This window comes from Podarcis liolepis, assembly GCF_965112155.1.
Source record: "Podarcis liolepis genome assembly, chromosome: 6".
Lineage (NCBI taxonomy): Eukaryota > Metazoa > Chordata > Lepidosauria > Squamata > Lacertidae > Podarcis > Podarcis liolepis.
In genome coordinates, this window is record NC_139559.1 from 45,000,520 (window position 1) to 45,027,009 (window position 26,490).

General features: G+C 40.9%; 1 protein-coding gene across 2 annotated transcripts in view; it reads right to left on the reverse strand.

Annotated features, from left to right (window-relative positions):
• Positions 1-150: 150 nt before the first annotated feature.
• The window catches only part of BLTP3A (bridge-like lipid transfer protein family member 3A), a 52,971-nt gene continuing 26,631 nt past the window's right edge, over positions 151-26,490 (reverse strand). For both annotated transcript variants that reach the window (XM_083509151.1, XM_083509152.1), the window contains 15 exons: positions 25,361-25,531; positions 23,955-24,126; positions 21,786-21,872; positions 20,893-21,063; positions 19,283-19,437; positions 18,305-18,446; positions 15,447-15,640; positions 13,398-14,929; positions 12,157-12,353; positions 11,045-11,196; positions 10,785-10,935; positions 9,233-9,498; positions 7,835-7,943; positions 7,411-7,514; positions 151-4,873 (listed from right to left, as the gene is read on the reverse strand). In XM_083509151.1, the coding sequence (XP_083365277.1) occupies positions 4,748-4,873; positions 7,411-7,514; positions 7,835-7,943; positions 9,233-9,498; positions 10,785-10,935; positions 11,045-11,196; positions 12,157-12,353; positions 13,398-14,929; positions 15,447-15,640; positions 18,305-18,446; positions 19,283-19,437; positions 20,893-21,063; positions 21,786-21,872; positions 23,955-24,126; positions 25,361-25,531 (3,729 nt within the window). In that variant the 3' untranslated portion in view covers positions 151-4,747. The remainder of the gene's footprint in view (positions 4,874-7,410; positions 7,515-7,834; positions 7,944-9,232; positions 9,499-10,784; positions 10,936-11,044; positions 11,197-12,156; positions 12,354-13,397; positions 14,930-15,446; positions 15,641-18,304; positions 18,447-19,282; positions 19,438-20,892; positions 21,064-21,785; positions 21,873-23,954; positions 24,127-25,360; positions 25,532-26,490) is intronic.

A 26,490-nucleotide genomic window follows, 5' to 3' on the forward strand; every position in this document is an offset into this window, starting at 1 on the left:
ATATGTACCATTTATCAATTCATATTGTCAAGCACGGTTCGCCTTTTGTAGCTGCAGCAACAGCAATAAAAGGATAAGCTGCTGAATATCAGATCAATAGCCTGACTATGATGCTGGAAAGTTAAAACTTGAGAAATAAATCAACAGAAACAGAGTTAATCAGTTTAATTTATAACTCAGAAGTGGTTCACAGAACCAATACAATCATAGGAGGGAAAAGTATATTGCAGCAAAATCCAATACTGTTGAATGCTTTAGTTTAGATTCAAGTCAGCCTTGTACCCCAGTACTCTACCTGTGCTTGTAGCATTCCTGGTCATAGTTACAGCAGGAGCCACAAGAAACTAGGAGAGCCTTGCAACAAGAAAGAATCCCTTGGTATATAAGTTACGGTATTACAAAGTAGTAAGTCTTGCTCTTCACTTCTTTTTACATTTAAATATAGCACTAAAAAAGGGAGTGTCTTTAAGAACAGAACAGTAATGCAGTTTAGTAGTCCAGCGTCTCAGTATCAGCTTCAGTGGATTTCCTCCCTATTCCAGTAGTAAACGTAGAGGAATAAATTAATCCTCAGTTGGGGGGAAGCATCTGGACCGTGCCCACCACAGTAAGCTGATAAGCAAGGCTCTTCCTACCATCAGTAATTAAAACCAAACAAGTCACACCATAAACTTAACATACCAGTATATCTTCCCTATGCTTTGCCTTCTTTTAAGCCCCCCAAAAGATATTGGAAACTGCTAAAAAAACTATCTTCAGCAGGACAAAAATACATGAATGCATTGTGCAATTAAATTCTGTGTACCATTCTTATACATCTGTTTTTTCATGTTTTAACATGCTGCATTTTGCAACAAAAGATAGGTTTTTATTTTTTAGCATTCAAGTTAAGAAAAAGCAGTGGGTGGCCTATATAAAATCTAACCATGGCCAAGACTATTTTTGCTTCTTTCTTAGCAATAGAAGATATGCATATGCAGAATTGTTTACTGAAAGTTCAGGTTTGTTGGACTGCATGATCAGCAACTGCATGTAGGGGAAAATACTCTATGTGTAGTACACTTAACAACTAGTTGTTTACTTGTTGAATTCACAGAAAGTGCATGACTATACTTAAGATGTATGTATTTGGTGTGTTGTTTTGGTATTATACCACAAATAGTATGAACTGCACTGTCAACCCCATAAAGATAAATTTTACAGACTTCAAAAACAGTTCTGTTCATTAGGCAAGAGTGGTTTTATACATAGGAGCCAACAGTAATACATACTACTCTTTTAATAGAGTTTTTCTGCCACTGCATTAAAGAAGGGCTGCCCCACTTGGGCATTTTCCAATATGGAGAGGGTGATTCATGCTTACTCCAGTGTGTGGCTTGGGATTGAAGGGAGTGTTTTAAATAGGATGCCCTAGGAAAAAGGCATCAGCAATAGTTCACTGCACAGAAAATGAACAAGCAGAAGCTACAGCACATGCAGCCCGATATGCAGAAATCACCACTGATGAATTAATGAAAGTGACAGCACCACAGCACAGCTGGCAAAGCTTTCTGGAGTACAGCAGCCCGTTGTTAGCCTTGAGGGCTAGCAAATTATCTGAGGCAGCTGAAGACAGAGTCTCTCCCCCACACTCCCACCCCGGTTCAGAACAAAAATTGTTTTAAGCTGCTCTCTGATTCACATAGTGAAGGTCACACAGTGACTGCTCCAAGGCAATCAGATCAAGGCAGACAAGCAGATGTCAGACACAAAAAGATGCATTCTGCAGCAATAGCTAAGGAATGGCATTGCCTCCAGCTACAAACGGTTTAATAAGTACTAGATAAGATTGGTTAACCATTAAAATACTACTAATTTACAGCAAGATTGCTTATTATGTTATAGCCCATTACCCTCTTCATGCTCCATTTTGTTCTGAACTCTATATTAATATAGGCTGTAGCTTTGATGGGACATTACATAACTCAGACTATTTATGGTACTTATTCCACTGTTATGATTTGTGATTTTATTTTAAAAAAATAAAAACAAACCAGTCATGTGTGTGTATGGTTACCCTTTAAATATCTTTGACAATTTAACCCAGTCTGACTAATCCAACATGTGCAGTAGTAGAAACGTCTTCCCTAAATGTAAGATACCTGACTTAAACTAAACCCACTAATTCCTCTTATCTGACCAATCTTAATCCATATCATACTTTTAGCAGCCACATCTATGTATACCTGTATTAAGCATGATTCTTTTGTCTCCAGTTTTAATATTCTAAAATTAACCACTTTTTGAAAATTGTGTAAGAACACATTCAGGCCTATATGTTACAGCTACATTTTCTTTTTAGGGATAAAAACTATCAAAAGTCAGCACAGGCATGTATACATCAGCTTAATCATTCACAAAGACAAGAACAGCCTTTGAATTTGCATCTAAGCATATGGTTTGGGAAGAATTGGCAATCCCTTCTTGTTGCTAGAATGTAGTGCATATTGTATCATCAGTTTGTTTTGCATCCATACAACATTAAAAGTGTCTTAGCACACTACAAAGACTAACCCACAAAAGTATTAAATGTAGTCATATCCAAGGGTATGAAAAGCCAGGTGCTATGGGTGGCTTTTTGGCAGAGTGTAGCACAGGACTGTATTATCCAGTTTAATCTTGCAGGGCTTCACAAGAGAGGTTGCCACCACTCTTCCACATTTGTTTTCCTACTGTGGGGGCAGGAAGCCTGTGGTCCTCCAGTTGCTGCTGGACTCGAGCTCCAGTCAGCATGCCCAACAATCAGGGTTCTTGTGAGTTTTCGTCCAGCAATACCTGGAGGACCACTGGTTCCGCATCCTTGCTCTACTGGGTCTCATATGCTTCTTAGGGATATGGATGTACAGGATAGCTGTTTTCTTAAAAAGTCAGTTTCAGAGACTGGCCAACAACCAACATTTTGTTGAGGTGTGTGTTTATCAACGGTAACACAACATTTTAAAAAGTAGAACAAAATGGCTGGTGGAGGAGGGTGAGACGTGTGAGTTAGCATTCACACATTTGCTCATTCCCCCAGTTCCAGGAGTGTTGTACAATATACCTTCACGACTTATACCCTATGCCCTTTTAAAATGTGGGGTTTTTTTTGGAGGGGGGAGGCTACTGGGTTGTTGTTTTTATTTTTGTTAGGTATTTTGTGGTTTTGTATCTTGATTTTATTCTGTGATCTGCCCTGAGACCCACCCAAGTATAGGCCGGTATATAAATTCAATAAATAATAGAATAATAATTCAACTAGGCACAGAACTCATTATAGGCTTGTCATTCATTAGAGGCTTAACTAACATCTAATTTCTGTAATCTTCAATATGATAGTTAGTTCATGTATAGTGAGCAAGCATAGGCCTTCTGTTGTAAATTGTTAGACTGTGTTTACTTGCCTGAGACTGGCTTTAACTGCTTGGAGAGTCATATTGTACTAATTTACAGGCTGCATCTAAGGCTGCAATCCCTGGAGACATTCTTTCCTCCTTGCTTTTACCATTTCCCTCTATGTAAGCTTCATCATGCCTTGTTAAAACTGCTTCAGAGCAAAATCCCCTCTAAAATTGTTTTGGACACAACCTCTTTATGGAAACGTCCAAGAAAACTAGCACTGGCCAAGCCTGTTCCAGAGCTTAATTGCTGTTTCATTCATTCCAAATAGCAAACGAGTGACAGCAAAAAGAAGAAAGGGTTGAGCATTTAGCCACTCTACATAATCGCACACTAGAACAATTTCAACCAGCATTAATCTGGATTACAGAAAGTTGCAACATAGTTTGCGGTTCATGATTTACCAAATGAACTGCTAAGGACGGTGCATGACCTAGAGGTAATTGGTAGAACCCACTTCCTCTGTGCTGTCCAGGCTTATCTGTGTAGTGTAATGCAAAGGAAAAGTGCTTCCAACATGTCTCAGCTGTCAAGGACAGGACATGTGCAGCTTTTTACTAAATTAAACCCAGTAAGGGTTGTGATACTGCAAGAAGGCAATGGTGAAGGTCAACTGAGCTTATGAAGAAGTGGGAGGAAGGCTAGTGAAATGCTCCACTAAAAGTATCTTACTGGAAAAGACAAGTGGGGGGGGGGGCAGTTTCATGGGAAACTGCGGCCACCAAAACGCATATCAGGCCTGATTAATTTTATACTTTCTGTTCCTAGCACCCTTTCCTGTGCTCAGCCTGTACCCCACCCCTCGTTCTTCTATGCCTCAGGCTCATGGTGCTGCACCAAAGCTCCATGAAATTTATTTTCAATGGTTAAGAATGCTTCAGCAAGGAAGACTGACCCTTACTGTTTTGGTGTATAATATACATGTCCCCAATGCTACCCATCACCTCAAGCAGGAATGAAGCAGATGATGAGAAAGATTATTCATTTTTCAGCACCACTTTTAGACAACTTGAATGGGACAGAAACCTAGTTCTTCCTTGTTTGGCTTTGCAGCTTTTAGATTCAATGCTGCCATGTTTCAGCTGAAGTGTAGTTGCATGCTATCTGGACATGGGCTGCAAAACCGAACACTCCAGGTCATCATATTCCCGCGTTTCCTCACTGCCTGTCCATTTCCATGTTCCATCTCCTGTAATGGCACACTGTTTCTGCTCCTCAAGGCAGTTACTCTGGATTGAAGATGGCCTAGGTAGCTGTAATGTAACAAGCAAGCTTTTTTATGCTGCTGGTGATCTCTGGTTGCCCTGAGCATCTGTAGCTCAGTCCTCTGCTGTCAAAGCTGGAAGAGAGGATCATATTTCCTTATTTCCTGTAGTAGGCGTATTTTGTCCAGATTGGCTTCTGCAAGGGCTTTTTTTGTGACCTGTAGCTCTCTCTCCAAAGCTGGCACTTCTTTTAGCTACAAAGACAAAATAAGGAGCGGGGGTGGGGGTGAAGAGAGATAAAAGTATTTTTCAAGCTGTGAACTGCAAGACACAATTTGGATAGTGAGGCATTATGCCCATATTATTCAAAGAGATAACTTCCCCAGCAGGAGTACTTGCCAATAGTCTAGTCTAATAGCTATTAGCTTTCAGTGACTTTCTTTTTAATGCAGTAATTCTTATTTCAGAAATTATTAAGTGCTTCATCAAATTAAAAAGTGCTTCATATTACACACGCACACACACACTTTGCGTGTTGATCTCAAGAAAGGAAAAGCAGATTGCAATCAAGGACCATTATTCAAGTTCCTGAAAATCTGAGCACGATTCTCTGTAGAGTAATCCCTGATTTTTCTGCCCAGCTTTTGGTTTTAAGTTTTCCATTACTATTCAAATTGTAACGTAAGCATATAAATCAAATTATGTGCAAAATAATAATAATCAACATTAGATTCATCAAGACTGAACATTAGCCCATCAATAGCAGCATCAGTATATAAGAAGAACCATGAGCTTATCTTGTCCAATATCCTGTTTCCAACAGAGGCCAACCAGATGTCCATGTGCAGCTAAGATTTTTAGTGCACAATGCAAAGGCCACAGTATCTTTCATCTTTAAAATAAAAATTAATGCAAAACAGCATCATATTTTGTACCGATACCTATTTGTTTGGGATGTGCATGTTTGTGTATATACACACACACCCCTATACTATATTTGCACTAGTCTTGTCATTATGCAGCACCCAATGCAGGAATTGTAGCACCAAATCACAATCCTGGATTTGCTGAAGTCACAGCAAGATGGGGGATGGTGGGAAGAGAAGGCAGATTGCATAACATCAGTGGCTGTGATACAGAAGCAAGAAAGGAGAGACAATGAGAGGGGAAACGTGGCTTAAAATAATGGAAGAGGTTTGAATAGATCAGAAAGAAGAACATGGAGGAATTGCTTTTAAAAAAGTTTTAACAAGAAGAAATAGTGCAGGTGGGTACAACACAGAGGCAAACACCAAAAAGCTAACACAACAAAGCCTCTCTCAATTCCCTTCTCACTGTACTCAAATCTTGTTTTAAACCCCCACTTTTTCCCTTTCTCCTGTTCCATTCAAACCTTTGTGGTTGTTTAAAACTACTACATTTTCCCACTCAGTGTTTCTCCATCACTGCTCTACTCAAATCTGTCCCTCTTGCATTATTAAGTTGCCTCATGTGTGACAAAAAGGCAGGCATCCCCAAACTCAGCCCTCCAGCTGTTTTGGGACTACAACTCCCATCATCCCTAGCGAACAGGGCCAGTGGTCAGGATGATGGGAATTGTAGTCCCAAAACAGCTGGAGGGCCAAGTTTGGGGATGCCTGCAAAAACGAGTATATGGAGTGGCGCAAGCATGGGAAAAGAGCCTTCACACTTAAAAAGAATGCAAAGTAGGCATTGCAAAAGAAAATGCAGCAGGTTTTACAAGCCTAAAACTGTGGCAGAAAATTATCTAGGACTCTGATTTATACATGGAGATATGTACACAGGTTCCTAGTTCACTTTACTGCTTATCTATTAACTTTAACAGTACAATGAACTGCCAGATTTTGTTGATTTTTACTATAAGCAGAGAATGTTTACAACAATACAGCTCACAGCGGAAACTACAATATTAATAGTGCTTTTCCTGAATTATTGATTGTTTTTGAAATAAATCTGCAGCCTCAGAAACACTAAAAAGTAATAATAAAATGCTAAAGTAATTGTCTTTTAGAGGGAAACATTGTAAGCTGGCACTATATTGGATGTTTTCCTCTAAAAAGCAAGTATTTTATTACTATTGACACAGCACTTTTTGATGTAGTTCACAATTCAGATTTCTTTATTTTGGTCATTTCTTACAACCGTGATGCAAGCAAGTTAATTGTAATTTCCCTTATAGGAGGGAAAGGCCATTAATCAGGGTAAGAATGCATTTATTACTAATGAAGTTGCCCTGTATGCTAGCTTACTTCCTACTATTGCCAGAGCCATTTTCAAAAAAACTCCAGTCTTGGGTACCAGAGACTGAATGATTCTATTATTCATACATTAACATGAACCAACTGTGTTGATGAAGAGTGTTTGAAGTCATAATGCAAGATGGTTATAATAGAACCATCCTCTTTTTTCGTTGCTATCAGTGTTATCTGTTACACTCTTAATCCCTTTGATATATGTATTAATATTTATTCCATTATTATGGCAACTGGTGAATATAAATATTGTATCTATTCAAAATCCTGCTTCAGATAGCAGTCTTTGCAAGAAATGCTACTGTGCTGTCTCTGAGAATCAGCAAATGACATGCTTGCCTTTGCTTCTGCAAAGAAATGTGAAAAGAGGGAAGAGAACGGAAACTGAGATATCCAGAAATGAGTACACAAGAGCTGATATTTGTAAGTACATTAGCAAGGAAATAAACATACAGGTAGGGGCTTGTATTTCCCTCCCTTTTTCTTTAGTGACTGCAAGCTGTTAAGATATGGCATACCTGAAGTTCATCACTGCTTCCTGCTGAAACTGCAGAAATTCTCCGCTGTTTCTTAAGATCTTTCTGAAGCCTCTTTTGCATAGAAGATCCTTCCCCCTGTGCAACTGAAAAGTCATGCAGAAAACACAAGTATGATGAAATAACCTGTAGGATGTGGATGTTAAGATAAAGCCTCCAATATTTTTTTTTCAGAATGAGAAACTGAAGATAAGGGAGGGAAATGGCTGAGCAGCAATATCCAACAGCACATTGCAATTTTAGTCCCCCAATAAATATTTTACATATCACTTAAATGTCATATTAATCATCTCAATGTACTGGTAGCAACAAAAAGGAAGCTGGGGTGGGTTAAAGGTTCTAGCAGGCTTAGCTGTTTTAGCTGCAGCATCTTCCAGCCACTGCTGCTGCCATTCATGGTACTGACCTTTTATACAGAATACTCCATCATCATCACAACAAACAACAACATGGTCCACTGCAAGGATTAAAGGCACAGGACCAGGAGAAGTAGGGTATATTCGAGGAGTGTCATCCTGCAAAACAAAGAATATTAGCTATAAAAATTATTCTCTCCAATTTTTGCAGAAACCATATTATCTATGCAAGCATTTCCATACCCTATCCCAATAAAGCATTATTATAATACAATGGAAGATCAAACCCAGTCCGAGGTCAGAATATAATGATGCCCATGCTTCCATATATGTGGGCTGGGAGCAGGGAAGATGCAGTTAACTTTTGGCGGCAGCTCTTTGCTGCCATCTGTAGTGCAATGCCACTATAGATATGTACAGTGGTACCTCGGGTTAAGAACTTAATTCATTCCAGAGGTCCGTTCTTAACCTGAAACTGTTCTTAACCTGAAGCACCACTTTAGCTAATGGGGCCTCCTGCTGCTGCTGTGCTGCCGCGCAATTTCTGTTCTCATCCTGAAGCAAAGTTCTTAACCCGAGGTACTATTTCTGGGTTAGCGGAGTCTGTAACCCGAGGTACCACTGTAAAAGCTAAAAGGTAAAGGTAAAGGACCCAGACATACAGATATGAATTCAGCTTTTGAAGGGACTAATTGAAATAGGAAAGTTGAAAGACTCTGCGTACGTATGCTAGATTTTGCATGGTCCTGAGGATTTCGGCCTATAAAATTTCATTTATTACACATCCAAAGTGATTTAGAAGATGTACTCCAAAGTTTCCTTTGCTTCAGATACCAGTGCACTCTGATCAGGTAATAATGGTTCCTTTTGTATGATACAGAATTTTACAAAGGGTGGTGGAATACTTTAAAGCCTACATTATAACTGAGGAAAGCAAAGCACACAAGATTTGTTTGTTTTCAGTATCTTGCCTTTCCAAGGCTGAAAGAGGCCATCAATAAACCTGAACAAGACCGATGTCATGAGTTAAGAATGCCCTTGTTATCAGTTCCCAGAATGAAGACCAATTAGCAGTCTTCTGAGGTCACCTGTTAAATTTTTAACAACTCACAGTGCTAGTTACATAACGCATGACAAAACATCAAAGAGTTAGATTCTGAGGGCTCTACTACATGGTCCAAGTTTCTATCTTAATAGGGTTAGAGTGTGGGGTGGTGGGGGTGGAAGACTAAAAATACAATGTCTACCAGTAATCCCTGTTCACATGTTTACTGACATTCCTGAAGAACACTAAAAGGGCAGTGACGCTGGATGTACCTTTGCAGAAGGAATGCTCATTCTTTTTCAGCAATACTTGTTCCTCTGTATACTTGAAAATGTGAACATACGTAGTAATATCTACACTTCCTCCCAATCCATTCTAAAAGCTAATGTACACATTCTCCCACCTTCAGTGTAATCTTGGTGTCCACAATTTCAATCTTCATGGGAATAACTTCAGGGATCACCTCATCCTCAAGGAAGGGTCCAAGGCTGGAAACAAAGGATGTCAGCAGCTCTGCACGATAGCTATGAATCAGCATGTGGAAAAAACCATTCTGAACAGCCAGAGGTGAATGCACTGCAGCACTTGGTCCTATTTCATATTGTAAAGACACTTCAGGCTGGGTCAGGTTAGTTTCACTGGTTTGAGGTCTCTCCGAGTTTAGCTCTCCTAAAAGTATAAGGTGGTTATAGCAGCAGTATTCTATAGCTTACAATGTTGATAATTCTCCCATCCTCTCCCCCTACTAAAACTGTTTAACTAATGCCATTAAATCTATCAGCTAGCGCAAGGATGGGAAACCTGTGGCCCTACAAAAGCTGTTAGATTCTGATTCTTATAACGCCCAGTCAGCATGGGGAATGGTCAGGGATGAAGACAGCTGTAGTTCAGGGAGATCTGAAAGGGCCAAAGGTTAGCCACACCTTAGCTAGTGGAAGGCCCTATTACTGTTCAGAGGCTCCAAGCAGCTAGATGAAATCAATTTTGCCTTGGATCATCAGGCTCCCTAATAGAAATCACAACTACAGACATGGAAGATGGAATAATTTAATGATAACGAGCCCTGAGTTTTGTAAAACTGGCTTCTCAAACTAAGGTTCCCTCTCTAACTATTATTCTTTTGAACAACCTGTCCTCCCAAGTATATTACCAGCTTAATTCCATCCTATTATATCTTGTGCTCTCTAGTGGCCAAAAGAAATACAACAAGGGGCCCACATTAAGTTCAATTCCATTTTTAAAATGGAAACTTGTGCTACTAAAATAATCCATTTTAAGAGTCTGAAGCCATGTAATTTTGCCAGAGACATCACACTGCTGTCTTACATCTACACTGCCTTCTGAAATCTAGCATTGTCCCTTACCTCTCATTAACCACATCCTGACACACTCAATATTAGAGATGAGGACACAGCATCTCTTTAAAAAAATTAAAAATTATCCCTGGCCTTTCCCCAGCCTTTTTCTGCCTTCTTCACCACACATATTCCACCTTTTTACATTTTTAACTGTTCAGCAGAATCATGTGCCTCCTATTGGTAGAAAAGACAGGAAATAGTGAATAATACTTCAGCTTGGGGAAAGAGACATAGCTCAGTGGTAGAGCATGTGGTTTGCATACAGAATGTGTCAGGTTGAATATCTGGTATTTTCAGATAGGGCTGGGAAAAGACTCATGCCTGAAACCCTGGACACACCTGCCAGTCAGTGCTGACAAACTTGAGCAAGATGGACACTTGTGTAAACCTATCACAAAACCTAGAAGTCAGAGTTGTAGATCTATATCCCAGAGAAGTTTGTACGGAAAAAATAGTGGGTTTCCCCCCCCTTCTATGTAAGACTGGAAGGCAAACACAACACATAGGCACCAAGACTCCTGATTGTATTGTACAGGCAAAAACAGATCTCTGCACATGCATCAAAGCTACTGAACTTTACCTTGGTCAGTAACATACCTGTGAAGTCACCTTGCAGAAACTGCCACATACTTAGATTTCCTAGGTGCGCAGGAGTTAGCTCCATAACCTGAAGGGCAAGTCCCATATCATCTCCTTTTGTCTCTATCACACAGTTTACTTCTTTCATTTTCAACACTAAGACGGATACCTAAAACAGCAAGCCATAGAACAAATGAGTGCTGCAACCTAGTTGTTCTCTCTCTCTAACTCCTCAGGGAAATAATATTTAAAAGAACAAGAAAGGGATGACATCTGACCATCTGGGGGCTGGAGTCTGGTCCGCTGGGAGAAGCTGAGCTGTTGATATATGTTGATTCTCTTTCCTCATCTGCCATTGGGCTTGACCTGTGGCCTGCATCATCAAGGACTTGGGGAATGTGCCCAGGGGTAAGAGGATCCAGGCTAGACTCTGAAGAAAAATCAAGAAGTTCAGTAACAGAATCCTGAAACATCTAAAAAGACTACACACTTGGACTGGATTAATTTTAAAAACGTAAATGCCCCATAAGGAAAATTGCATTTCTAAGTAAGAGCTTATATGCCAGGCAATTTACTAAACATTTTAGTGGAAGGCAGGGGAGACAATTTTTGCTTATTTCCCTCTGAAGTGCTCAGCACCACTCCCCATGCTGTTCCACAACATTTCCAATCCTTTGGAGAATATTTCTGGGAGACGGGGGGGGGGGGATTTGCAAGGGGAAGGGGAAATAGATGAAAATTGCCTCTTCCACCAGCATCATCATCATCATCATCATTTTTTTATTTGTATGCCGCCTTTCCACAGTTAATACATAATTACAAAAGTCATAAACAATAAATAAACCACATAAAAAAATACACAACCAAATGGGAAACAATTTCCACATAAATCAAAATCTAAAACTAAGAATACAGCATTAATATCACAGTTTAAAATGACATAGGTAAAAAAAAAGCAATTTAAACAAAAAACAAAAACAAAACAAAATGGAGGCCTCTCTGCCCAGCAGCAGCAGCAGCGGCAGCGGCAGCAGTTCTTATAGGCCTGTCAGGCCCCGCCCTAGGCCAGGTGATGAGTGGCAGGACTGGGGCCCTCAGGCGCTGAGCAGGGGATATCTCCACAGGATCAAAAGACTTCAGTGGGTAGAAGAAGCCCTTCCATTCACCGAAAGCTAAGCTTGGATCCAGCCTGCAGTTTGCATTAGAACCCCCTTCTCCAACCGTCACTGCACCAATTCTACGATGAATTTCCCACAATCCATCCCACCTAGTTATTAAAAAGTGTCTTTTAATTACACAAATGCTGTTTTTGTACAAATTATACCCTCAAGTAAAAAACCCAAGTATTTTATAACTTATAAGTGGGGGTGTGCAAGTTAATTCTCATTACCAGGTTCTATAAGCATCACAAAACCATCACTGCCATCGCTATCCACCGACAACCTATCTTCAGGACCACTGCCATCTAGAGAGCTGGTATCAAAGGAATGTTGGGAGGCAGTCCTTTTCATGGAGAAGAAACGCATTCGCCCACTACTGCCTCCCACTGGAGTCAAAGGCCCCTCTTCAGTCTTCGGTGTGGGATCCCTAACAACAAGCACAGGTCAAAGCTGTTTGGTATTACTGGATTAGATGCAAAATTATAATTGAAAGATGCCCATCATTATGACAGCTGGTACATAGTAAGAGGAGCTATATATTGGAGGGAGTGTGGCCCAAGGTGCTTTGTACAAAGAAATAAATTGAACTCCCTGCCCACAGCCTTCCCTGTTATTGCAAGCTAAACCATCTTTTGTCAGAACTGGATGAACAGATTTTTCTCTCGTGGCCATCTTGACATTATTCCTATATGCAGTGCTCTATTGGGAACCACTTGCTTACATAAGAGCAAAATAAAGAAGGTGCGTTTGAGGACACTAGTGGGATAGAGCTGGTGAGGGAACCTGTGGCTCTCCAGATATTAGAATAATAGAACTGTAGTGTTGGAAGGCTGCACAAGGGTCATCCAGTCCAACCCCCTGCAATGCAGGAATGTTTTGACCAACTTGGGGCTCGAACCCACAACCCTGAGATTAAGTGTCTTGTGCTCTACAGGCTGAGCTATCCCAGGGAGTCCTACAGAATACAAGTCCCATTAGGGCCAGACAGCAATGCCCATGGTCGGGTATCATTTGAGTGCTAGTACAACAATATCGGGAGGGCTATAGGTTCCCAACCTCTGGCTAGTGGCTGATTCTACCTCCTATTCCAGTGACCCAAGTATCTGGGATGAAGGTCAGGCTTTGTCCACTCTCTGGTGAATCCCAAATTGTTACTTGTTTATCTCACAAAAGTCAATGGCAGCCATTGAGAAATGAACCATTTCCCCATCTTCGTAGGCTAGCTCTATCATCTGCATATCCCTGCCCAGGTGATGATCTACCTTAGAACTGAGTGTACTTTGAATGAAAAAAATAACAAGAGATGTGAAGACCTTTGATTTCTGTATCCAACAAAATAAGACTGGTTTATCTGGCATTTATTCTACTTTCCATAAAACTATTCCCAACACTATAAAGCAAACTCAAGTGTGAAAAGCCACTATCATAGCACTTACAGAATGGCTATTTAGGTGATTAGAAAACTACTCACTTAATTTGGGGGTGGACAAACATCTTCTGCATTGTGGAAGCCATCTTTTCCCTACTTAAGCTGAAAGCATCTTTTGTCATTGACATAGCCTCTTTGGTGAGGTCCATGGTCACATGCAAGGCTTCCTTGGTGGCACCCTTAGTTATATGCAGTGCACTAGATAACTCCAGCTCCATGCTTTTCAGAGGGATTAGCTCCTCTTGTCCATTTAGAGAGACTTGTATGCCACCTAAAGGATCTACAAAGGAAGATGGGCTAGAAGGAAGACCTTGAGGAGTTGGAGAAAAATTTTCAAGCTCACTTGGTCTTTCTGCACCAAGGACTTCTTCAGCTTCATGTGCTTCTTCTATAGGACCTCGTTCTACTGCGATTTCTCCTACTAAGGCTCCATCGCTCTGGGATTTTAGCATTCCATCTTGCAATGCCACCACACCATCTGTGCTCTCAATTCCACTATCTTCTAGTACTTTCATGGGGCTGCCATCTTCCTTCTCTGAGCTAGCATCCGATCTCAGCTCTCCGCCTTCAGCAACCAGTCTCTCCCTGCTCTCTGAAGGGGAGAGTTCAGATTCTATAAGGCTTGTAGTATCTGAGTCAACAGACCTAGGTTGCAATGCAGAATCTGGAGTAGGATGCATTAGCAAGGCCAGCTCAGCACTGTCGAACATGACGCCCATACAAGTGGTTATGGAATCTAGAGGGGACCCAATTATTTCCTGAGTGTCTTGGGTCAACTGCTCTTGAAATGTCAACAGAACTTCTTTCATCCTAAGTAGCATCAAATACTGGTAGTGGTTGAGTCGCACCTTCATGTGTGCACTTGAATACAGAAGAACATGGACATCTGCAGATACTTCCACATCATCAACATTTCCTTCACCATTAACAATGTGGTTTTCTTCTTCCAAGACTTCCTTTGTCTCTGGGGCGAGGTAGATGCTTTTCAAATCCTGCTCAGTCTTTGATCTTTGGCAGAACTGCTCTTCTCTGGAAAGGTGCTGATGTTTGGCATGATTACTAAAGCTAGCGGAAGGTTTGATTTTAGCTGGTGAGGCAGAAGAGACGTGCGGCACTGATGCTTGAGCTACCTCCCATCTCTTTGGGAGGCAGGCCCAGACACAGAGTGGAAATGGGTTGATAAAGTTAAGGGCTTTGCCTTTTGAGCTCTTTGCTCCCTCAAAGTCCAATGAGAGATCAGCGAAATTGAAAGACCAAAGGTCTTCAGAAGCGGATGACTTGCCGGGGGAAAGGGGAAAGTCTGCATGTTTCTGGGATTTAGTGTCCACTTGGTAAGCATGACGTAAAAAGAGGGTGTGCAGGAGGCTGAAGTTATCCTGAAATTTAGGGAACTGGGTGTAGCTGGAGTGGAAGAATTCTGAAGCAGCAAATTTACGGAACAAGTTCTGGAGTGCTAAACAACTGCAGTGTGGAGCATGCCTTGTGTTGGTAGCTGTTATTTCTGATGCACGAATGGATAGGCAGCGGGGACGGTCCCGGTGATCGACAACTTTCTTCTCCACTGGGATGTTTAGCTACAATAATTGGGGGGAGGGGAGGGGGAAAGACGAAAAATGATCAACATAGACATGCAAACTATCCTATATCCTCAACTTGAAAACATAACAGTTATCCCTTCTTTGGCAGATGTTATTTTAAAAAAAGCTTTTTAATAATTTCATGGCTGAGTCAGAAATTGATCTGGTTTAGCACACTGAAGGAACTATAGCAATGTTTGGTAAAATATTTTTACTGCAACTGGTGAGAAGGCTCTGAGCCAGCCTTCCCCAACCTGATGTCCTCCAAATATTCTATACTGTGCTACATATTCTGATTACTGAAGCACTAGTACTTTCCTCTTAACTAGGGACTTTCATGATTTGCCTCAGTAATAGCACCAGTGAAAGCTGCCAACCTTCCACAAGTTGCATAGAGAAGGATAAATAGCAAGACTATAATTTCAAAAAGCCAGAAGTTGTTCCCCTCAGCCACCCGCCCTCCTTGTCTCATGAGTTCCCTTTTACATCATTCAAGTCAGAGCAGAAAAAATACCTTGAGCATGAAGCCATCCAGTCTGACATCAATGTGCTCATCCTGCTTGCCAGAATTCTCTAGTTTGTATATAGCTTTGAAATGCTGTAAACTGCGATAGAGATCAAGGCAAAACAAGTTCACCCAGAGCACGCTTACTGTGTCCAAAGTGAATATCAAACCATTCAGCTGCAGGTACAAATTTGGGCATGGGACTAGAGAGAATGAAAAAAGGACAAGTTAGCTTTCCAGGAGTTTTGGCAGCACTAGATAAAGAAGGGGTGGGTGGGTTAAGAGCTGCATGTGTGTTACAACACAACATCTAATTCAGTATCTGGCCTCTTACAACAATCCATTTTGAAATACCTTACGGTTCTGTAAGGGCCTATTACGGTACTATGACCCTGCCATTCTTTTTCCAGTTTAAATCCATCAGATACATTCTGAACCTCTCTGGCAATGTCTATCATTTTGATTACTCCATGTAGTTAATTTGACAATTCCTTTTCTGAAGTCAGCTGTATTACTGGTTTTCAACAACATCCTGGGCAAAGTAAATGGGATGTAATCTTGGACCCAGCTGAGAGGAAGCAAAACCTGCTTCTCACTGAAGGCACAAGGAGTAGGAAACAGGTTTTGCCCACACCCCAGTTTATGTCCTCGGGTGCATGCCTTTACTTTCTTCCATACCATTCTGGCTGAGAAAGGTATTCTTGTGCTTCCACCACCCCAAGCAGAAGCTGGATTGAAGAATGGTGCAAAGGGAAGGAGATAATGCAGCAGCGATAATTATTCACCTCCTCCACAGGGCCTTGAAGCTGTCTTTGGTTCAGATAAGCAGGGTAGATCCAAGCTCCCCAAGTCCTCCCTGCCTTGCTCAAACAATGGTATGCCTCCAATAATACACAGGACAGGGAATAGAGATTCAAGAAGTAGAAGGGTGTTGACAGAAGCAGTAAGTGTGAGTACATAACAGGATGCAGAAGAGACTTTTCACCTCCTCTCCCTCCCATTTACAACACTCTCCATTAACAGTGTCACTTTGCATCCAATTAGCTCAAATATTTTGCAGGAATTAAATCTCCACAACACCCACTGTGAAATAAAGGCCACACAAGGAAACACATATTATATGCAATGTTATCAGAGATTAGTGGCAGATATTTAAGAAAAGAAACTCGCAAAATCTAATTAAGTGTGAGGGAAAGAAGAAATGAGGCATGGGTTGCTGAAGGGATTAACACTCAGGGCAGGCATGAGGGGAGGGGGAAGCCTCCCCCCCCCAAACAGTTTCTAATCTAATCTGCATTGGAACAAAAGTCTTCTGGCATTTCATTTCTCACTCTCTGCTGGCTGGGTGAAAATGTGTTATCATTTCTTATTTACTGAAACAGTTTCTTCCAAAGGGTTGGAATGCTTTGAAGAAACAAGAAGTGGTATCACATTGTCTTCACACATTTTTTAAAAAAGGGGAACTGAGCTAGGAAGATTTCTCTCATCTCTGATGACCAAACTAACGTTGGGATTCCTCAATCTCCTCATAGGCTTTCTTAAGGCAAATTTCCAAACCTGCAGAAAGATACAGGATCAGCTTCCTCAGAATGCAAAAGCAAATAAAGAGAAATAATATTGTAAATTAGAGAAATAGAGCCAAACTATACGATAAGTTAGCTCCATATCTGTGCCACCAAGTGTAGTTATTTGCTAGGGAACACAGGAGTCCTTTCCCAGTCCTACCTGGACACCTTTTGTATGCAAACCATTTTTTTGTTTGTTTTATAATTTATACAAAATGCCAGTGCTGGCACATACACAAACACCCCAGTGTGGATCAGGACCCTGGTGTGGGAGGTTTTAACCCTTTGTCTCCCAACAATGGTCTCAGTTCAGATTGATTTCCCCACTCCAAGCATTTGCATAGGAAAAAAGCTCCCACTGAAGTTAACAGAAGCTTTTCATATGCCACCATTGCCACCATTAAAAAAATCTATGGTTTCTTAGGGTTTTCACAGTACAGTTCCTTATTCCACACACACACACTAGTTCTCCTCCCTCCCTGCACCCCATTTTTTATAGTTATAGCATTTTAATTTCCAATGTCCAGTTGTTTGGTGTGTTATACACTGTTCAGAATCACACACTCAGAGAGGGGTTAGGATTAATGAATGTAAATGCTGTGTTGGGGTTCTCTGTAAACACCTGTTAGGTTGGAGAAGTTGTGTCCCCCACTTCTTCTGCTTGTGGGTATTACTCAGTGAATAGTTCCAAAAATGTACTCCAAATCTCTTGGAAGCTGAACTCTTTAAGCAGTTTATAGATCAGAATTTTCTGAAGGGTTGCTAGTTGCAGGAGGTCTCATATCCAGTTTTCTGTGCTTGGTGTGGCCCAGACTTTCCAGTGTTGGATGATTATTCGTTTTGCTGCTAGTGTGGAACCATCCATCTTGACCTTTTGATAAGATTCACCTGACAGGTATGCCACCACATGGTGTCTCCTTTTGACATGGTTTTGTCCAGCACCAAATTATTCTCATTCCCAGAAGTGTTTGATACTGGGCTGTTCCAAAAGAGTTGAGCTAGGCCTGCTTGTGGCAGCTTACACTTCCAGAAGTCATCTGTGGCTGTAATGTCCATGTGCTTCAGATGTTTTGGTGTCCAGTAGGCTCATAGGTGTATTTTATGCTGGGTTAACATGGGGCTTTTCCACATTGTGGACCTTCTATTTCTTTGCACCAATTTGAATTGAGACAATAGCAGTGGCAAAGGATTTTCATGCTGGCAATTTGTATTTTAAAAATGTTGCATTCAAGTGCACAGATATGGAGGTAATTTATCATCTAGTTTGGCCTACAGACTCCTGAGGAGATGTAGAATAGTTACCTGGAAAATCTGGATTGTCTGGGAAGTAGTACTCAGTGAACTCAATATGAATGGCTGAGGTATGATCAGGAAGATTCAGCAGTTTCCTTCTACATGAGAGCAGGGTTGAGGGTTTCTTACTATGTTGTCCAGCTGTGGAAACCTGAAAAACAAGGAGTTGTAGATTCTCATTCAAGAGTAAAAATAATGACTGTCTGAAGACAATAGAAGACAGTGATTTGGCCTTGTGGTGCCCAAGGTCTAAAAGACAGAAGAACTGTTTCTCTGAAGCACTATTTCAATCTAGAATCTCAAAAATTAAGAGCCCTGAAGCTGAAAAACATGTGAGCACAAACAAGCTGATAGCAAAAAATGATATACAGTGGTGCCCCGCAAGACGAATGCCTCGCAAGACGAAAAACTCGCTAGACGAAAGAGTTTTTCGTTTTTTGAGTCATTCTGCAAGACGAATTTCCCTATGGGCTTGCTTCGCAAGACGAAACGTCTTGCTAGTTCTTGCGAGTTTGTTTCCTTTTTCTTAAAACCGCTAAGCCGTTAATAGCCGCTAAGCCGCTAAGCCACTAATAGCTGTGCTTCGCAAGACGAAAAAACCGCAAGACGAAGAGACTCGCGGAACGGATTAATTTCGTCTTGCGAGGAACCACTGTACTATATGACCATATTACAGTAGTATATTTTGTCCCTTTGAAGCAGAGTAATCATCTATTTGCTTCTTTGAAAAACAAACACCAGAACATGTGGCAACAAAGGCAGCAGCTTAGATTGGAAAATATTTACTAAGAGGCCTACTTTCAGCCACGGAACAACATTTGTGCTGACATTGTTTAAGATCAAATAAAAAAATGAACATGTATTGGGCATTTGTACTTTAAAAGGCATAAAGAAGTGAGCAAGTGTCTGAACCTATGGTTTGGTTCACAAGTCAGGAAGAATGAGCAAGTAACAATGTGGCAGCAGATACTCTATCAACAACTGTACCTGATGAATATCCAAATCATCAACTCGGACAACCACACAGCTAGATCGGAGTCTATTCCATGCAGGCCGCTGGAGTCCAAATAGGATAGGTGATGGCATGCTTGCTTGAGGTATCCCTTTCTCTGGTGAGCTTGTTTGAGAACTAGAAAGACCATCTTAAAGACATTTTTTAGTCATCAGAACAGGCAAAATTATATTTCAAACACAAAATTTAACAAGGTAGTCCTCCTCCCACCAATTCTGTATTGATATGGAACATTGGACTCAAAGCAGATAACACAGCATGGAAAAAATGTAATACTTTGAGAAAACATAGTAGGCTCTTCCAATCAATAATTTGTACTTAAAAAGGAAACCAATCATGGTTCTTGGAAACCCTGCCCACTACTCTAGATTCAGGGACTTTGGTGAAAACTCAAAAGCAAGCAGCCACAGATTGTGGCTTGACTTCCCAGCTATTATTTATCATGGCCACTGACTACTCCCATTAAGGAAAGCCCTGCTGTGTAGCATTTGGGGAGGGAGAAAAACAGAGAGGCAGGAATTGATGTCTGAGCGATGCAACAAAACTTTTTTAAGCGTTGGCCCTAGCCAGGGAGGACCATTTGCATCCTACTTCAGGCAGCAAAGCATCTTGGACCAGTGCAGTCACCCCTCTCATTTTCAGTACATGCCAGAGATTTCAGAGAAAGGGTAGAAACTTTGCTCTCACTTTGCACTACAATTTGTAGAAAGAAAAACAATGGAGTACCTTGCACCACTTCCCCCTTTCCCAATGCCTGCACAGGTGCTAGGGAAGCCCTAATTTTCTCCTCAAGTGGTCTAGAGCAGGCGCTCAATGATCACACCATAAATTGCAGCAACAGATTCCCACATCCACAAAAGAATGCTCATTCACCCTAATTATATTCAGGTAGGGAGGCAGCAGCAGCAGTATACCCTCTGCCCACAATCTCCCTCAGATCCCAGACCCAAGAGGGAAAAAAGTAGGTAGAAATTGAAACCACTCTTTTCCTAGTAAACCTCAAACAAAATACATGGTGGGTCATGAAACTTGGTTTGTTCTCTTTTGCCACAAGGTGGCTAATTCTTCCTTACCCTAAGGTGGTGGATGAGAAAGACTCAGTGCAAAATCCCTTAACACTCCAATATGCTACAATGTTGGTGGAGGGAAGTAAATTTTCCTTCCCCTCTTCCTGAAAGGAAATGGCCAATGGCTTGGGGGCAAGAAGAGGTGGTGCAGCTTGGAACAACTGCTGGCTCCATGTCTTATCTTAGATGGTTACTTGGGAAAGGAGGGAGAAGGCTGTTGACACAGCTGACCTGGCAAGTTGGTTTGTGGAACTCTATTCAGAAATCTTTCCAGAATTAAGCCGGTAAGGACATTATTTTAGGCGTCACCTTTGTTTTATTCTGGTCTCAGACCTAACTTTTGCAATGTTCAACATGGCACATTAGTAACTGTAGAACTGTGGCAGGTGGAGGATTCAACAGCAGTTTACAGAACACAGGGTTACCCATATTTTGAGGGTCACATGTCTTCTAAAAAGCCTCCAGAAGTTGGTGAATTCATGATTAAGCAAGTATGAAGGATATGTATTTTGTGTTACCTGGTCTCTTTTTGAAGGGAGAATCTTTTCCAGTGGTTTTGGAGAAGGCAGAGCTTATTTTTTCACCATGTTTTGCCATCTTGCTTTGGAATTCGTTCACCAGCTTTTCTGCCCACTGTTCCCGGGTTTCCATGGCCTCACAATACTGCACCCAGTGTTTGCAGCTGTCTCCTGAATAATACAGAAGGTTAATATTGAAAGGACCACTGTCTCTCAACTGCACAATGATCCATTCTGCAAATGCTCTACTGTACTCTGCACAACCTTCCTCAAACAGCCAAAGCATTCGTTTTTCCTTGTTAGTGGCATAGTGCAGTTTTCAGATTTTGTCTGCTTTTAGTACCACTCATCACACAGGTGAACAAATTTTGCCATTTGGGTTTCAAATTCAAAAGCTTTTCAAAGCTGTATCTCTGCTCATTGTTTTATGTCAGGGAATTTCTGCACAATTTTTAGCACAATGAAAGTACAACCATTACTAACTGGTTGCACTCAGGTCTTTCAGATCTTCCCTTGACAGTGAATTCCTGTACCATAGAAATCATATTTGTTGAACATTGGATTCACTATATTCTGCTCCTTGGTATTATGACTGCTATGAAGAATGTGGTTGCAATTAGTGCAACCTCAGCAATGTTCTGCACATTGAGCCCTGCTAAAAACAACCTATAAACCTCAATCAGAAAGACCATGTATGCCTTTCCACACATCTTTTGTGCACCTTCCCTCCTCTCCCTATCCATTCCATGGTGGTGATAGGATAATGTTGGTACTGGAGAAGTTTATTGCAGCAGCACACTGACAAAACTAAATTGAGGTAGACTGACTAAAATTCCAGTTCTTCGTCATTAACTCTGTTTAAATTACAAATGAGACTCACAGAATGTTCTTACCTGCCCAGTGGAAAGGATAATAGTCAAAGGCCAGCCTCCTAAATGTTAGTTGCATTGCACCTCCCATTATTCCATGTTTGGAAGCACCTATGGTAAAATGAAAAAACCAAATTTTTTTAGTCTTTTACTAGTCTTACATCAGGAGAATCAGAAACAAACTGTGCAGGTGAGCATTCTTCTTTGCGTGATACTTCTCTGAGTCCAGCATTCTCATAGAGGCTGAAGAGGATGCCAGATCACAGTGCTGTAGTCACTGCACTGCTTTGGAGAAGACAAGTTCTTCACCAGCAGGGATTCTGTCCTATTTACACTACAAAATTGTCACTCCTTGTGCTTCTGCCTATATTCCGACTGCTTCCAGAGGAGTGGATTAACAGCCAATACAGCAATTCTGGACAACTTCCAGAGCAGTTCACTGGCCCCTAACATCCTCTGGGATTGTTAATTGGAAATCTATGTGAATCAGTGGTCTGTGTGGAACAGCTTTCACCAGCTGTAACTGAAAGGCTTGTTGAGCCCTAAGGATGTGCGGTCCAATACACATTTATATATTTTATTGTAAGCCACCTTAGGGAAGCTTTCTAGAGAACACAGTTCAAACATCTTTAAAAAAATCTGTCTTACAGATAATCTAACCTATTATCACTGGCCCCGACAACAAAATTCCTCAAATATACAGACACTATGCAGCATTAAACATATATACTGGGCCTCTAGTGCCACTGGATAGAGATACTAGTTTCTCAAACATCTACACGGCTGTAGCTAATGAAATTGCTGGAAAATATGCACTAACTGTGGGAAATAAAACAAAGAAAACAAATTGGAATAATGCTGAAGAAATAATCAGGTAAAATAACTAACTACATATTTTTGAGACCATTTATTCTAATAATAAAGAGTCGTGTCAGTGATGTGGGGGAAAGGGATATACAGAGGTACCTTGGTTTAAGAACAGCTTAGTTTATGAACAACTTGGGTTAAGAACGCTGCAAACCCGGAAATAGGTGTTTTGGTTTGTGAACTTTGCCTTGGAAGCAGAACAATTTGCAAATTGAGTCCCCTGCTGCTATGGGAAAGCACGCCTTGGTTTAAGAACACTTTGGTTTAAGAACGGACTTACAGAGTGAATTAAGTTCGTAAACCAAGGTACCACTGTATAGTAACAATAGCAACCACTGCAGATGAAGAACACCCACACGGGAATAGGATTAAAACTAGGACAAACCAAAATAGCAAGATGGTTCCTCGAGGAGGTAAAAATTGTTTCAAGTAGAGAAAGATCACCAGAAAACTCAAGAGAAAATTCACCAGATTAATTTAGTTGAATTACTCCAGATTTTCCCAGCCAGGATTCAAAAGTCATAAGAGACCAGATGAATGTGAAAGCAATCAAGTTATTTTCAATAAGATCAAGTGTCTGTTCTATTTGCTTTTCAACTTCCACCAGTGTCCTCAGAAAACCATCCAAACCAGTCTGGTTACTTCAGCTCAAAATGAAAATGAAAATCTCAGGATGGAACTACATATTACCTCAGCAAAAACAGCTCCCCAAGCTCATGTTTACTAATGTAGAAGAAGGGTAATTTGTCAGGAAGCATAATAGGGCAGGAGAGGGGGTGCTTAGATGTTATCCCCACCTTGGTTATTCTTCCTTTAGCCCAAACATACTTATGGTTTCAAAGCCTGGTTTGGGAGTGGATGAGAAATGATTAAAAATATGTGAGGAAGATCACTGGCAGAGAATGATAAATAACTGGAGTAAGAGTAAAGCACTTTGTCCCACCCACCAATTTTCTCTGGAAGTGCCTCTTGCATAATTTGCCTTAAGAGAAAAACAAAGGGCTGGGAACCTCATGTTTCTCCTCAAAATATGCAGTTTTCCTCTTAGGCACTTCTGAACTATGATTACTGCCTCACTGATGCCTGTAAGAAGTCTCTCATCATATAGTTTTTATATAGACTTGTAACCTGCCTTTTTTTTTTTTTACTAGACTCCCCATAACAGCTTACAACATTTATAAAATACAGCTTTTCAATAGCAAAACTTTACAGCTCAAAAATTAAGACCATGCAATGGATAGACACATGAGAAAAGATGGGGCGGGGAGGAAGGGAATAAGGAAAGAGAATTTTAGGTTTTCCTAATCACAGTTTATGTTTGGGTACCTGTCTCTCGCGTGTGACTGTCATCACAGATGTGAAGGTCTAGACGGGAGATGAGAAGGTGGTAGGAAGACTCTTTCATATCATGTTTCTCGAAGTACTGGCTGATCACTTTGTGGCTGTTCCCAAATGACTGAGGCCAGGACTGTTGAGCACTCGGAGCTGGAGGTGTGATCTATAACAGAGAAATTAAGCCTAGGCATATACATATAGAACCAAGGTGAAACAATGGATTTATATTTTACGAGGAAGGAGACAACACAGGTTATACTAAAAAAAAAACCTAGAGGGTGCTATACTGAAACAGAAATTTAATATGGGGTGAGTGAGGCTTTGAAAATGTCTAATTAAATGAAGATTGATCTTTTGCAGCCTTGGCTCTTCCTTTTCACCTGCAGCATGAATTCAAGTGAGGATGGGCAGAAATGTTGCCTTTTAGCCTTACTATTTAAAGATCAGGCAGTATTTCTCTCATCTCTGATCTTAGCATTATGAGATGGGTCTAGCTAGGATCCCAGGCTGGTGGGCTAAAAAAAATCTTGCTGCAGTTGTTGCATACATAAACAGTCTTTTATCTTCCCTTGGTATCTCTTCACCCACTATACCTAATAAAAAGGCTTCTGGTTTTTTAACAAAAGTATTTTTAAACATTTTCTTTAACTCATTATATATAATTTCCCAGAAAGCCTTTGCCTCTTTACAAGTCCAGCAGGGATCTTCTTTTATTCTTATGTATATTGTTATTATTACTATCACTCCTCTGAATTTCATCAGTTTTGAGTAGAAGGCTGCCCTCTTTAAAGCTCTTCCTATCTCTTCTCTTCGCTGACTTTACATCTCCTCAGTTTGAAAGTTACTATGGAAAATAAAATTGGATCATCTTAAGCACAGACTGCTTATGCTATCTCAACACCAAGTTAATAAAGATTTTAAAAGGCAGTGCAATTTAATGGGTGGTTTAAAGAGAGAACATGAAGGAAGGGGCATAAGAGGGATACCAATGCACTGAAGCTGGGGAATGATAGTAACTATTTCACATGAAACATTTGAAGAAGAGGTCTCAAGAAGGTTTTAAAAAAAATCTGTGGCAGAAAAGAAATGGTAGAAGTGTCCATTTCTATTTAATATGTTTTGTTCCTCAGCAAGCAAAATCTCTGCAGTGGCCACTATGGTGAAAGACAAAAGGGCAGCCATCTGACAGTGACAGAAAATTCTATACCAAGTAAAAGCTTCTTCACTAATGTCTTTGCTGTTTACATTTAATGTTTAACAGATTACTGTATTTTAATACTTTGTTGGAAGCCGCCCAGAGTGGCTGGGGAAACCCAACCAGATGGGCGGGGTATAAATAATAAATTCTCTTCTCTTCTACCGAACACCATCATAGCATGTAAGGAAGAGCTGCTTACATGGACAGGTTCAGGAGCCAAACTTTTCCTTTGCTGGGCTGACTTCTCCATGGCTTCACTCAAGGACTCTGCATACTTCATCATTGCTTTCAGCTGAGAATCAGTCAGCACCCACAGCAAGTCATCAAGAAGGAACATGAGCTTGGATGCCACCACATTACAATCCTTTGTCTGTCTCATAAACAGAAAAAAAAAGTTTAGCATAAACATCTGGTCCAAAAAACATTTACTCCCTTTGCTGATGGGACTTCACAGAACTAATTAACTGAGTTTCAGTGGACATGTGCAACAACAGCAAAGTGAGAAGTAGGCAACGCCTCTGGCTGATTGCAGATATCTAGTTCGGGTATCTGACAGAAGTTACATTTGCCAGCATGCTCATAGCTCAGCATTTATCACTTTTATCTGAAGAAGAAAGGAACAGGCTGCGTTGTTAAACTTGCTAGAGCATGAAAACGAACAGATTATGCTGTGTGGGTGTTTCAAGCACTCATCTCACTGTGGGAATTTGTATATAATAATCAAGTTATCATATGTGAAGAATGATGTACTTCTGTAGGGTGCTTGGTATCTGCACAGCCATGGGCTTTACCACAGTGTCTAAAGGAGGGCATGCAATCCGGAGAACATGACAGAAATTGAACAAGCTGAAGTTATTTTTTAAAATATATTTTCTTTGGGGGGGGGGGAAGGAAACTTGAGATGGCCCTAAATCGGGAGTTTTATTTCTTTTTCGAGCATAGTTTCCAGTACCTTGACCTCTGCTTTTATACACCTATTACACACCCTAATGTTAACTATGAATCCCCACTCCTCTCTATTACTGTTTGAGACAAAACATACTGCAAGAAGAAGAAGAAGAAGGGTTTGGATTTGATATCCCGCTTTATCACTACCCAAAGGAGTCTCAAAGCGGCTAACAATCTCCTTTCCCTTCCTCCCCCACAACAAACATTCTGTGAGGTGAGTGGGGCTGAGAGACTTCAGAGAAGTGTGACTAGCCCAAGGTCACCCAGCAGCTGCATGTGGAGGAGCGGAGACGCGAACCCGGTTCACCAGATTACGAGTCTACCGCTCTTAACCACTACACCACACTGCAATGCCGACAATGTCCCTCACAAAAACCTTAA